We start from the raw sequence: 14,880 nt of genomic DNA on the forward strand, positions 1-14,880 counted from the left end.
AGCATGCTCAGAAGCTACTTTTGATGCTGCTCTGCCCTGTTCCAAAATGGCCGTCGCACCAGAAGTCACGCTGCAGCCATTTTGGAACTGGGCAAAGCAGCATCAAAAGTCGCTTCTGAGCATGCTCCGCCCAGTTCCAAAGTGGCCGCCACACCAGAATAAACCGGGGGGAAACAAAAAAATCAATTTTTTCGGCTGGGGACAGCTGGAAAAACAGGGGTTTCCCGGGGAATACGGGAGACTTGGCAGCTATGATAAGGAATGGGGAAAATTTATAACTTATCTTAAAGGCCATTGTAAACTGTTAAAACCGTTAGTAGGATTGTTGTTTAAGGGTGAATTCTGGATACGATGGGGAGATAAGAGATTTGGATTATTATAAAAGATGCAGGAGGAAATGATTAACAGTAGGACCCACAAAGGGGAAGAGGGAAGTCCAAGAGGTTGCTTGGAATGTTGCTTTTATTTTGTATCTCAAACACCAAACAAATATCTGAAAAACCAAATAAATAAATAAATAATGGGGGGGGCAGTTACAAGATGCACACCAATTGGAAATGGAGCAGCAAGTTAGCCCTGAAACGTCTGCAGGTCCAAACAGTACTGAAAAACGGCAGTGTGTATAACTACCCTGATACCATTGTGGATGGAGAAGGCCGTCAGCAACCACTAGACATGATGGCTATGTGCTGCCTCCACAGTCGGAGGCCGTAATGTTTCTGGGCACCAATTCCTGAAAACCACAGGAAGGGAGAGCGCTCTTATGCTTGGGTCCCGCTTGCAGGTTCCCCATTAGCCACTGTGAGAACATGATTCTGCACTAGATGAGCCACTGGTCTGATCCAGCAGACTCTTCTGAGGTCCTTATCTTGAGCACAAATAATGAATGCATGATAAAAAAAAAGGACAACCTCAGGGGGGGGGGAGGTCCCTAAATCTACAATCTGTCTACTTCCAGAGCAGACCAAATGAATGCAACGGGGCTGCTTCTGCAGTCAATTAATTCTGGATTGCTGCCTTTCAGAATTAAAATGCCAGAGCCATTTCTGATGCAAATCCAATTAGTGCCATTCTTGAATTTAGGCTTAGAAACCCTGAGTTATTTCAGTCAGCCTTGGTTCTATTCCCAGGCAGGGTATCTGAAAAGCGCAGAGTTTTTTCTTTTTTTCTAATCTACCCACGGGAGCCAGTGCTTTTGTGTAGGCATGTTTTTTTAAAATAATAATAATCATAATCATCCTATTGTATACAACATCTCCATTTCTGCTTCCCAAATTCTTCTCTTTCTTTGCTTTGTTTCATTTCCATGACCGTTCGGAGGTGTGCCAAAGATTTCAGCTTCTTCTTGCAAACGTCCCCCACATCTTCTGTTTGTTGCATGTTACCAATGAAACTCTTATTGTCCTTGGCAGAGGTTTCCTCTTTATCTATCCTATTCAGTTTCTAGCTTTCCATCCATCAGCTAAACAAGAGGAAAGTGGAGATTATTTCTCTCCACCCCCAACCCACCCCAAGTATATTTTCCAGGAAGCAACTACCTCTGGCCACGGCACTATTATTTTTTAAAAACTGCTTGTTGTCAGGACATGCTCATGAAGTCATTTTTGGCACGGGGACGAGCTTTACTGGAGCCGCAGTTGAGGACCTGATTTCAAGTCTCCCAATAAGCTGCCTCCAACTTTGATTTAAAAAGTAGAGGCAGGGAGGCGAGGTGGGGCCACACTCAAGGTGGAGGAGAGTCAGGCTGCACCTGGGGTATAATAAACACATTTTAAAAAATATGAATAATAATGATACTTGCAGAGCTTTCCAGTACCCCCACAAACCTGCCTGCCTGCCTTCTTAACACTGCTACAACAACTATTTTCCTGCTCTTCACCCTAATGTGCCAGGGCAGATTATAACAACTAAAAAAAAAACCATTAAAAACAGCTCAGAACAACTGAAAATCAGAAAATAAGGTGTGTCGTAAAAAAAATTCATCTCATGTGTCAAAGAGGTGTGTCTTCAGCATTCACCGAAATCTGGAGAGTTGCTCCAAAGCAGACTGCTTGATGCCTTCAGAGCAGGGGTTCCCAAACTAAAGCCCGGGGGCCGGATGCAACCCAATCACCTTCTAAATCCAGCCCGCGGATGGCCCGGGAATTAGCATGTTTTTACATGAGTAGAATGTGTCCCTTTATTTAAAACTAGCTGGCCAGGCCACGCGTTGCTGTGGCTCATCCCTGTGATTCCCCCCACCCTGTCCCGTTCCATGACCTATCCCGTCCCCTCCTGCCCCCAACCCACACCCGGGTGAGTCCCCACCTCCATTTGGCCTAGTCTGTAAAGGCGAGCCTCCATTCGGCCTAGTAGCTGCAATACCAGTTTAGCCTCCGATAGAGGGCCAAGGTTTTCTAGTTGTAGTACCAGTGTATCCGCCGCTAGAGGGTGCTGTGTTGCAACCTCTTCTGCCTTCTATTTCCCAGGTTCCCCGGCTCTCTAAGTTCAGGGTTCCAAACCAGTGGGTTTTACCTGGTTTTCGTGGCACAGGTGTGATATGTGGCCAATCTATGTACATGGAAACACTCGGATACCCCCATGTGACGTTGTGGCCAAATTTGAACGCGATCGGGAAAGCGGTTTCAGAGAACGTCACGGCCTAACAAACATGGACCTTCTACATTTATATATATATATATAGATGCATCTCTGGGTTATTTGTGGGGCCTGCCTGGTGTTTTTACATGAGTAGAATATATGCTTTTATTTAAAATGCATCTCTGGGTTATTTGTGGGGCATAGGAATTCATTCATTATTATTATTTTCAAAATATAGTTCGGCCCCCCACAAGGTCTGAGGGACACTGGACCGGCCCCCTGCTGAAAAGGTTTGCTGACCCCTGCCTTCAGAGCCTAGATGTCCAACTATCAGACCAGTGTCTAGCACAGCAAAATAAACACACTGACAATCCTTACAACATAAGGGTTTCTTGGCACTACAGCCTCACAGAGCAGCTGGTCCTAAGAAGGACAGAAACATTTGCTCCAGATGAGATGATAGATAGATAGATAGATAGATAGATAGATAGATAGATAGATAGATAGATATCAGATCATGCGTGTCTCTTTCTGTTCACTGAGAAGCAGGCGTTAAAAAAATGCAGGGACAGCTCACAGGGAATCTGTTGGAAATCAAAAAGCCAGCAACCAAGGACAGAGTCAATTTGGTCTGCATTTAAAGGTGAAGCTACGTAATTCAAGCTTTTTGAAATGATATATGACATCATGGGCACAGCCGGGATTTATGTTGGGGGGACGGGACAGGACGCCCACCTGTCATCATCCTCTGTCTGGCAAATTTGGAATGAAATGTCTCAACAACAGATGTTTTAAATTACTTTCTTTTGACCCCAAGTGCTCAGAGAAATCTGTCAAAGCATTTCAAATATTCTGATTATTTCTACTTTTATTTAAGTGTTTTTGTTTGTTTGTTTGTTTGATTGATTGGGGGTAGCTGCCCACCCCTGTCCCCTTCAGCTAGGTCCGTGGATGACATGCCCAACCTGTATAAAAGTTATACACGGCAAGTAGAAAGCGAATAGAGAAAAGTTTTTTCTCCCTCTCTCGTAACACTTAGAACAGGTAGACATCCAATGAAGATGAACGATGGGAGATTCAGGACAGATGAAAAAGAACTTCTTCATGCAGCGCATAGTTAAACTGTGGAACTCACTCCCACAGGAGGTAGTGATGGCCACCAACCTGGATGGCTTCAAAAGAGGACTGGATGAACTCAGAAAGAAGGCTATCAATGGCTACTAGCTATAACGGCACTGGTCTGCCCCAAAGGTCAGAGGAAGTCTTGTTTCCAAATGCCAGTGGCTGGAAAGGACAGGAGGGCAGAGGGCTCTTGTGCTTGGATTCTGCTTGTGGGTTTAACACAGGCACCTGGTCGGTGGCTGTGAGACAAGGATGCTGGGGTTAGATGGGCCGTTAGCCTGATCCGGCCGGTCTTCTGATTCTCTTAAACAACGCACAAACCGAAACGGCAGCCATCCTTTCGGAATTTGCACTCCTCCTTCGAAGTTTGCAATGCAGTTCTGTGCGCACACTGGGGCAAATTCTGCCTCAAAACACATAGAAAAATGCACAAGAACGTAAGCTGAGCCTGCTGGATCGGGCCAACGGAAAACCGTTTTGCAAAAATGTGCACTTTAGGGGGGGGGTAATGGTATACACAAATATGTGTATATTGGGAAGATTTCGCAGTGCAAATACCTCCGGATTGTGTGTCTAGAATGCAGCCTAATGCACAAAGGTCAGAGTTCTCTGCCTTTGGCTCCACCCACTGCTGCCATGCGGCCCCCATTAAGGTTGCCATCAATGGGAATGTGGCCCTCAGGCTAGGTTCCCCAGCTCTGATGTATATATTATTTATTTGTTTCAAAGCACTTATAAACTGGAATGTGTTTTTTAAAGACCTTGCGGCGGTGTGCGATTGGTGGGAGGAAGTACAATTAAAATGAAAATGCATTCTAAAACTGATAAAAACGCAGTCCAAAAATACATAGGTGCAGACAAGAACAAATAAAAGATTCGGACTCACAAAACAGGGGCTGATCCATTGGGTAATTAATAATAATAATAATAATAATAATAATAATAATAATTGTACCCCACCCATCTGACTGGGCTGCCTGAGCAAAAACATAAATCTTTATAAGCCTTATGCTCACCTTTTATATTTATAATAAATAAAAGCACATTACAGAAATGCCTTCAGCCACCTTTCTTCCTGAAGGGAACAGAGTCCTGATAAACAGAGCCCCGGGATCTTGTCAAATTGAGAAATGCACAACAGTATGTTCTGGTTTTAATTTTGTTATAAAAAAAAATTGTAGGAAACATGAGATCTGCTGCCTTGGAGGATGCTGGTCTCTCGCTTGAACCCGGCCCCTGAATAACTTTACACTGACATGCGGAAGGAGTGGTCCTATTGCAGCAAAACTGCAAAGTATCACGAGAGCTGTCCACGCTTTTGCCCACTGGTACAGGCTTACTGTCACCACGCAGGCATCCTCCTCGCCATTGTTATTTGACCTTCTGAAAGAGAACTAATCGCTGCTGACATTTTGTGATTGTAATGACAGCTGCAGGCAGAGACTGTATCATAATTGCAGCCTAGGAGCCTTAAAACATTCACTCGGCTTCGATTTCTAGGTTGTGTTCCATTAGTCCCGGGGCCTTCATGTCACAAAGCCATTAAATCATTGTTTTCACTTGACAGTATCATCTTTAGCCAACCCTGCAGTGAGGGGAGGGCGGTTGGGATTACAGTGTTTCTTAAAACTCGCGGCGAGGGCAATTGGCTGTTCTGAGCAATCGTGCTCAAGGAGAGTCATCCCAAGGCCGGGCTCAACCCTCTGTTGGCCAAAAGAAGAAACGCTTGAGAAGTGCTTAAGTTGTCTGTACATGTATTTTGTACTCGGACTGCAAAGGCCGATGGCTGATGCAAACATCTATCTATCTAAAAATCAGGTGCTTAGCTTAGGAATGCTCCTGGATGCCAAGGAGGTTTCTGCAGCCAGAAATGCCTGTCTCTACCACCTTCCTAGGTAGAACAGGTGTTACGCTAAAGGTAAAAAGATAAAGGACCCCTGGACGGTGAAGTCCAGTCAAAGGCGACTATGGGGTTGCGGAGCTCATCTTGCTTTCAGGCCGTTTGTCCACAGACAGCTTCCGGGTCATGTGGCCAGCATGACCAAACTGCTTCTGGTGCAATGGGACACCGTGACGGAAACCAGAGCGCACAGAAACGCCATTTACCTTCCCGCCGCAGTGGTACCTATTTATCTACTTGCACTGGCATGCTTTCGAACTGCTAGGTTGGAAGGAGGTGGGACAGAGCAACGGGAGCTCACCCCATCGCGGGGATTCAAACTGCCGACCTTCCGTTCAGCAAGCCCAAGAGGCTCAGTGGTTTAGACCACAGCGCCACCCACGTCCCCAAGGTGTTAAGCTACTACTACACTGAGTAAGTGTCCACGATATTTTTCTAAGGAAGGAAGATGCAGGATGGGGAACCAAACCAGAACAGGTTGACTCCACCTATGGTGACACCCCACTCCCCAGACTCCGCCTCCCCTTAGGTACCCTGCCACCTGTCAGGGACTGGACTGAGGAGGAATGGTGGAGACAACCTCCCCCACCCCCTGAATCTTCCAGAAAAGAGGAAGACAGTATAGATTTAGAACGGTGGTTTGCAGAAGGTCACAACTCAGAGACAGAAGAGGGGCAAAGCTGGAAGATAATGGGAGAAGGGGAGGGGGGAGAACCAGAGCCGGAACAGCTGACTGACACGTTATCATTAGAGAGCATTCCAGACCCCCCCTTCTCCCAGAACCTGGCGGGGAGTGAAAGCAGTTAAAGTAGGAGAGCAGAGAGCTAAGAGGCAATTAGCCTTAAGCAGCCACTGTAAGGCGGGTGGTGCTGTTGACGAGTGAGAAGGGAAAGGGTGGGAGGAGATTACTCGGAGCAATGCCATTACTCCAAGAGGCTACCTTTCTAAGCCCCTCTCTGTGCATATTGCATAAAATACTTTAGTAAGCAGCTTTCCCTGTCTTTCTATCTCTGGTAGCCGGCCATGGGGTGGGTGGGGGGTGGTACGATTCCCTGACGCCTGACACCACCCTCCCTGGTCCCATGATCACTGTCCACCCTGGGGCTACACCCACTTGTGCTTCAGTAAAGTTCATGTGGGGCTGCCTTTGCAGAAGAGCATCAGGAAACTGCAGCTGTTTCAAAATGCAGCTGCCAAAGTTGTGACTGGAACCAAGCAGATGGAGCCTATCGCTCTGCATATTCTCTCACCTGCCTTGACTACCAATTTACTCCTGAGCGGTGGTCCTTCTCTTGAAGGACCTAAATTCTTTACCTCGAAATTGCTTTCTGAACGCAAGACGTTCTGTCTGAAACAGACAGAGCCTTGGGGACTCCTTACCCCTCGGCTGCGTGACTGGTGCTCTTGTGTATCAGCCGTGGTGATTGCAGGCCTGGGATGAAGCAAGAACGAGGATTTCCTAAATGACTAAAATGCAATTTTTTGCTTTGTACCCTGAACTGGTTCTGGGAAAGGATTTGGATCACTTGAGGAAAAGCGTTCCACAAGATCTCTCTGCTTTGAAAAAAAAACGCACTTGGCTGCATTTTGGCTACACACCAATGCAAAAGATCATTTTTCCACAGCTGAAAACCATCAGTAATAACAACATTTCTATCCCAACTTTCCACCGAAGAGCTCAAGGTGGCATACACAGATCTCCCACCTGTCTCCATTTTATTTTCACAATCACCTTAGAGCAGGCATCCCCAAACTTCGGCCCTCCAGATGTTTTGGACTACAATTCCCATCACCCCTGACCACTGGTCCTGTTAGCTAGGGATCATGGGAGTTGTAGGCCAAAACATCTGGAGGGCCGCAGTTTGGGGATGCCTGCCTTAGAGTCATAGAATTGTAGAGTTTGGAAACTTGTCACGTGCGCCACAGTAGACTTCAAATATTTTGTTGTGGGGCAAGCTTAGCAGCTGCGCTGAACAGGCAGGGGGGGAAAAACACACCAGAAAATGCAAGTGTACATTAAAACTGAGCCTAACGCATCAGCATTAAGGGGCCACTTGGAAAGGCTGATTCACAAAGCCATCATGCTGGCAGCACGACAAAAGCGAGACAGAGGTCATTTGGCAGAAAATGTTGAGAAGCCATTGGAAATGGTCAGGAAAACAAACAGACCCAAGGCGTGAGTTACATACCCTTGGATAAGGAGTCCCCCATTTCTCGTTTTTCATAGATAACTGTCATGGCTAACTGCTATGGCTGGCTGCTTGATGACACCGAAGGACAAAGCCATCCGCTAGAAATAGCTCTGATGATGGTTTAAAAATGAGCTCATTTTTCCAGGCCACTTCTGAACTTTGCCCACAGACAACGGCGGGCTTTAATTACACAGAGCAAATGGGCAAGTGTCAGGGAAGTGTGTGCCAGTTGTGTAGTGAAAAGCCAAAAGAGCCTTGATCCCGGGGATGGTTCAGTTGTCAACAACTTCAGACATTACTTTCTCCCTGTCTTAAAGTCTGGGAGACATAACAAGCGGCCTTTGACAGAGATTGAAATATATGGGAATATAATGATCTCCGTATGCCTCTGATTGTGGGTTTGATGATGCTGAAGACAAACCCTTTGAGCATTCAATACCTGCACCACGCCAATTTAAACTTGCTTAAGGGCTACCCTCTCCGACCCAGAATATTCTGGGAAATGAAGTTCACCCAAGAAGACTAGGGATCCAAATCATTCTCCTTGGCACCCTAGCCAAATTGAATCTCCCAACTAAACTCAGTCTTGCAAATGGGCATACAAAAATTAGTAGCCTTTCCCCCCCTTACTAGCCTTTTTTTTAACTTCTTTTCAACAAGTACCTGTTAATTCCAACTGAAATCAAGATATACTGTGCCCATAGGATCCCCCTGATCCACCAAAATTGTAATTCTATCAAAAAAAGAAAAAGAAATGAGATTTGTCTGGCATGACTCGTTTTTGAGAAATCCCTGCTGGGTCTTAGTAATCACAGCATCCTTCTCTAAATGCTCAAAATAAAAGGTAAAGGGACCATTGGGTCCAGTCCAGACCAACTCTGGGGTTGTGGCGCTCATCTCACATTATTGGCCGAGGGAGCCGGCATACAGCTTCCAGGTCATGTGGCCAGCATGACAAAGCCGCTTCTGGCGAACCAGAGCAGCACACAGAAACGCTGTTTACCTTCCCGCTGTAGCAGTACCTATGGATCTACTTGCACTTTGACATGCTTTCGAACTGCTAGGTGGGCAGGAGCAGGGACTGAGCAACGGGAGTTCACCCCGCTGCAGGGATTCGAATCACCGACCTTCTGATCGGCAAGCCCTAGGCTCTGTGGTTTAACCCACAGCGCCACCCGCGTCGTCCAAATGCTCACAGAAAGAATGTTTAATTATCTGTTCTAGGACCTTCCCTAGTATCAACATCAAGCGGTTGCGTCTTCTCCCCCTCCCCCCTATTGAAGATGGGGACAACATTTGCACGCCTCCAGTTTGCAGGGACCTCACCTGTTCTCCAAGAATTCTCAGAGGCGCAGCAGTTTTATTTTCAAGATCTTTCCTAATAATAATATCTGATCTGACTGGTAATTTTAATGCATATATTGTGTAAACCGCTTAGAGCAGGGGTCAGCAAACTTTTTCAGCAGGGGGCCGGTCCACTGTCCCTCAGACCTTGTGGGGGGCCAGACTATATTTTTTGGGGAGGGGGGATTGAACGAATTCCTATGCCCCACAAATAACCTAGAGATGCATTTTAAATAAAAGCACACATTCTACTCATGTAAAAACACACTGATTCCCGGACCGTTCGCGGGCTGGATTTAGAAGGCGATTGGGCCAGATCTGGCCCCCGGGCCTTAGTTTGCCTACCCATGACTTCGAGGCTTTGAAGATTCACCAGTATATAAATCCTTTAAATAAATAAATGAAACAGCATGCAATAAAATGTCTGCCAAAGCCTCTAAAGTCGTTCTTTGGAAGTTGAACAGCTTAGTTCCCGTTTTGGCTCCCAAATGTCGCAAACCCGACTGTTTAAGTTTGCGAACTATTTTGCAAGCCAAACACCTGACGGGGTTTCTGTGGCTTCTGATTAGCTGCAGGAGCTTCCTGCAGCCAATCAGAAGCTGTGCTTTGGTTTTCGAACGTTTTGGAAGTCGAACGGACTTCTGAAACGGATTCTGTTTGACTTCCAAGGTACAACTGTATTGCTGTTCTGTCCTCTTAGCACATGCGGGAATGAGCCATGGCTGCTGACCCCTCAGCCCCCACTTAATTCAAAGCCTGCCAACTGGGGGATCTAACTACAGGTGCAGAAATTACGCTAGTCAACAAAAATGGCTCCCATTTTCTTCCTGGATAGATGTAGTTACCCATCTCATTACTCATCTTCTTTCTGTATAGCACACAATTACCCAGCGGAGTCTGATTACAAGCGCAGAGCAGGCTGGAAGCATCCCTGACGCTCCAAATTGAAAAGAACAGAAATGTTTTGAGTGTGTCCAGAAAAAGAAAAAGAGAGAGAGGAAAAAAGAGAGTGGAAAAAGTCACCTTTCTTTACTTGGAAGAAGTCGGCTCCTGGGTATCGCAGACAAGCTTGCCATGGCAATTAACTCTCTGAACAGATAAAAAGGGGACTAATATCCCCCTGTGCCGGCTCACTAAGGAATCAAACCAGACCTTTTAACACAGAGCTTGGAACACTCAGGTAATCAAAAAGCCTGTCTGGGGACGTTCCTTGATTTTCAATGAATCAGAGCTGCCTGCCTAATGCACGCCCATCTCTGGAGAGCAGAAGCTGGGATTCTAAAACCAAAATGGGTCATTTCACAGTCCTTAAATGAATACTAACAGGGCTCTGCTGGGCCATTTGGGGACAGCTGCGGAAGAGAGGGGGGGCGAGAAACGACTGCATTCAGCAAGGACTTTCAAGAGTAGACTAGAGGTGCTGTGCTCTAAAAACCGAGTTAAACATGGAGGGGAAATGTTGGGGCTAGGCCAGCACTGAGGGTGGCCAACCCCAAACTCACACCTGAGTTTGTGAACCCGACAACGCAGGCTCACCGAGGGGCACAAATCGTCCTGTTCCATTAATCAGCCAGAAAGAGAGGTTCCTGGTATCTATAGATGAAGGAGCAACCATCAATTGCTTCAGATGCCTTGTAAAGATGTCTTTTTTAGCCCAGGATTTCCCTGCCATATAAAATCAGACCCTGTTTTTATCTATACGGATCTCCCAAATTTCACCTTTATAACACTCTTTTAATTGGCCTTCCATTGTTGTTGTTGGTATTCAGGTATTTATACCGTAGGCCACCTTTTTGTGTGCAGCCCTCACAAGTAGGCACCTTTATTCAGATGGGAAATACTACAATACATTAGAAGCAACAAATCTTAAGAGGCTCAGAAAGCAGCAACACAAAAGCACTGTTATGGAACGGCAGCCTGGAACAGGTACATTTTGGAAGGCCTGTTTGGGGACATGGGAAGTTAGGTTGGAAGGGAATTCCGTAGCAGTGGAGCCACCACCAAAAAGCCCCCCCACCCCTAGCTTATCTTAGTGGCAAGCATACTACAATGCCTCTGTTAACATGCAGGCAAGATCACAGGGGCAAAGGTAGCTCTTTAGTTAAACTTGAAAGCCCTTTAGATAAACCTTTAAAACTCTTCAGGTCTCTTTGCCCAGGATTCAGAACCTAGCAACCAGTGCTACCTGCTGTAATAATCATGTCTCACAAGTAATAATAATAATATTATAATAATAATTTATTATTTATACTCTGCCCATCCGGCTGGGTTTCCCCAGTCACTCTGGGCAGCTCCCAACAGATTAAAAACAGAATAAAACATCAGTAATTAAAAACTTCCATAAACAGGGCTCCCTTCAGATGTCTTCCAAAAGTCAGATAGTTGTTTATTTCCTTGACATGTGATGGAAGGGCGTTCCACAGGGCAGGCGCCACCACCGAGAAGGCCCTATGCCTGGTTCCCTATAACCTCAGAGTAATAATAGTATATAATAATAATTTATTATTTATACCCTGCCCACCTGGCTGGGTTTCCCCAGCCACTCTGGGCGGCTTCCAACAGAAAAATGAAATAAAATAATCTATTAAACATTAAAAACCTCCCTAAACAGGGCTGCCTTCAGATGTCTTCTAAAAAATCTGGTAGCTGTTTTTCTCTGACATCTGATGGGAGGGCGTTCCACAGGGCGGGCGCCACTACCGAGAAGGCCCTCTGCCTTGTTCCCTGCAACTTGGCTTCTCGCAACGAGGGAACCGCCAGAAGGCCCTCAGTGTCCGGGCAGAACGATGGGGGTGGAGACGCTCCTTCAGGTATACTGGACTGAGGCCATTTAGGGAGTGAGTGAACCGCGAGAAGACCCTCAGAGCTGGACCTCAGTGTGTGGTTTAAGTGATTCCACTTAATGAGGTCCACCACCTACTTTTTAATATCACAAGCAAAGAACATACTAAGAGAGCACTGTGCTTACCAGGGGGAGCTGTCCGAGACCGTAGAGAGTGAGTTTCCTTGGATCGAGGTAAAGAGGTTCCCCAAAATCCTGATAGGGCTTCCAGCTGGGAGTAAAGTAGCCTTGTTGCGTGAGCTGTTTGATTCTCCGATGGTAATTCTCCCGGAAGACCTGCTCTCTCGTGACATCCCAGCAGTTGTAGATGGTGTTGCTTCGAGCTTGGACCTTGAGGCCTTTCTGGCTGGGGATGGGCAGAGGCCGGATCACGACAAAGTAACGGGGGTCTGACTTTGGGTGCATAGGCATATTGACAGTGTTGTAGAGCCACCTCGCTTCCTAGGAAAAACCACTCCTCTGAACCTTCACTTCGGTTACTATAAGGGTACCCTTTCTCACACGCACCTCACACCACAAACAGCGCCTGGAAGGATAAAATGCAGCTTCAAAAGATAAAGGCTGCAGATTTGGGTGTTTTTTTAGCCACTCACAAGTAGGAAATAACAACAAACACACAACCCTCGCTTTCGATCCACATCAAACTAGGACCATGATTCCACTAAGCGAGTCGGGCTGCTGCTGCAAGGAACTCAGGTATAAACATCTCTGTGCCTTGGGAACCCAAAGAAAGGTAACTAATTGAAAAGGCAAGGCTGATTTGACAGCCTTGTCTTTGTCCAGGGCTGACTGACAGCAACTGCCCGCAATTAAAATGCCAGCAAGGCTGCACGATTCCCCAACAGATCCAACTTAGAACTGCCACCTGTCTCAAACCACTCTGCTCATAATTTCTCTTAAGAAGTTGCTAAACACAGGCCCTGGGGTGGGTGGGTGTAGCCTCACCCCAAAACAGACCCAGTCCTTATTGAGGCCACTCTACTGCCCTACTGATCAATCTTCCTACTGCTAAAGATAATCAGATCTCAGCTCAAATTATCCTCCTAAATTTTCCCTACCAACCAACCGCACTGATTTCCCCCCTCCCTTTTTTTTACTAGATTGCTGACTCTTGGCCCAAATACAACCCCCAACCTTTAAAAAACAGGGCAAGATTCTAGTCCCTAAGACTTCTCGACCATTTCCTGTTTGAGATTCCCAACGCCAGTCGCCAGCTGGCATCAACCCTGCTGAGCCCTCTTTACTATAAAGACCCCATGTACTTGAGACTTCTCTCCCAGCCCCCTCCTCTCTTTCAGAAAGCCCTAACTGGGACGACCCTTCTTACTGAGTGGATTATTTACAACCAAGCTCAGTCCCAGACAGGGCGGTTTCATGAAGTGAAACAAACCCTTAAAAGACCCTAACCCTCCTCCCGGACCCCACAATCCCTCCCCCACCCCGGAACCCCCCCGGCGTCGCTTTCAAGGCCTTCCCCCCATCTAGAACTTGAGAGCCTTCTCAGGCCCAGCTGGAACGCTCACAGTGGGGAGGGAGCGGGGAGGAAAAGGCGTCGCCTGTTGCCCTTGGCAACCGCTTGGGAACGCTCCGGCGCCGGCTGGGAATGGTCGCTCGTCGCTTTCCGTAGCCGCGGTGCCGTCGGCTAGCTGAAGCTGTTTCCGCCCTTACAATTTTGCCCTCACTTTAATGAATGAGATGAGCGTTCATTTATCGCTCGGTAGGATTGCATCCGAAATGAACTGTGTGAATCCCTCGTGGCAGAATGGAAACAAGAACTTTCTATTCATGACTTTCTCTCCCCCGTTCATTGTAATTTCTTTTAAATGACCTCATATGGTTTATTTTAATTACGTATTGGTGAAAATAGAAGGGTCCGTGGAAGCATGGGCGTAGACAGGATTTTTGTTGGAGTCTTTTGTTGGGGTGGGGTGGGCAGAACCTCGATTTGCTATGTGTTTTTCTGAATTTTATTGATTTAGGGGGGTATCTGCCCCCCACTTGGCTACGGAAGTGGGTATATGAGTAGTGGAAGTGGGTATATGTGTAGATTCTCTCTTTTCCTCTTCTACACTTGCGTGCTTCCTTTGCTACAGTTGCAAAGTTCCTTCTTTGGCAGTTTCACTGAACTGATCTGTTGCTTGAGACAGTGGTGTTTATTGGGGCGTACCCAAAATACCGGTAGTACCCAAAATAGTATGGGACGCGGGTGGTGCTGTGGGTTAAACCACAGAGCCTAGGGCTTGCTGATCAGAAGGTCGGCGGTTCGAATCCCCGCGACGGGGTGAGCTCCCATTGCTTGGTCCCAACTCCTGCCAACCTAGCAGTTCGAAAGCACGTAGATAAATAGGAACCGCTCCAGCGGGAAGGTAAACGGCGTTTCTGTGAGCTGCTCTGGTTCGCCAGAAGCGGCTTTGTCATGCTGGCCACATGACCTGGAAGCTATACGCTGGCTCCCTTGGCCAATAATGTGAGATGAGCGTTGCAACCCCAGATTCGGTCACGATTGGACCTAATGGTCCGGGGTCCCTTTACCTTTTACCTTTACCCCAAACAGTAAGGCAGACTTTGGCTTTCACAGAATTTTTCTTCAAGCCAAGCGGTGCTTGTATTCGTTTAAAGGTGGAGATTGGAGGAGAAGAACCTCTTTTACCTTTTTTCGAGTCCTCTAACTCGAAAATGTGGGTGGGTGGGGAGTTTTTTCCTCCCTCCTAAGGCTAGATCTTGTGGACGTTTAGTGAAGCTGAATGCTGGCAGATTCAGGACAGATAAAAAGAAAGGCCTTCTTCACACAGAATATAGTTAAACTATGGAACTCACTCCCACAGGACAGGAAGCACTGATATGGCCACCACCTTGGATGGTTTTACAAGAGGAGAGGAGAGGAGAAAGCTCCATGGGAG

General features: G+C 46.8%; 1 protein-coding gene across 2 annotated transcripts in view; it reads right to left on the minus strand.

The window, feature by feature from the left end:
* The window catches only part of CCDC60 (coiled-coil domain containing 60), a 53,070-nt gene extending 39,456 nt beyond the window's left edge, over positions 1-13,614 (minus strand). The window contains exon 1 of one of the 2 annotated variants that reach the window (XM_035098571.3): positions 12,107-13,614. In XM_035098571.3, coding sequence (XP_034954462.1) covers positions 12,107-12,391 — 285 coding nt within the window. In that variant the 5' untranslated portion in view covers positions 12,392-13,614. The remainder of the gene's footprint in view (positions 1-12,106) is intronic. The other variant, XM_060269729.2, reaches the window with a different exon arrangement.
* Between the last annotated feature and the right edge of the window lie 1,266 nt (positions 13,615-14,880).

The sequence above is a fragment of the Zootoca vivipara genome, chromosome 16 (genome assembly GCF_965207765.1).
Source record: "Zootoca vivipara chromosome 16, rZooViv2.hap1.1, whole genome shotgun sequence".
NCBI lineage: Eukaryota > Metazoa > Chordata > Lepidosauria > Squamata > Lacertidae > Zootoca > Zootoca vivipara.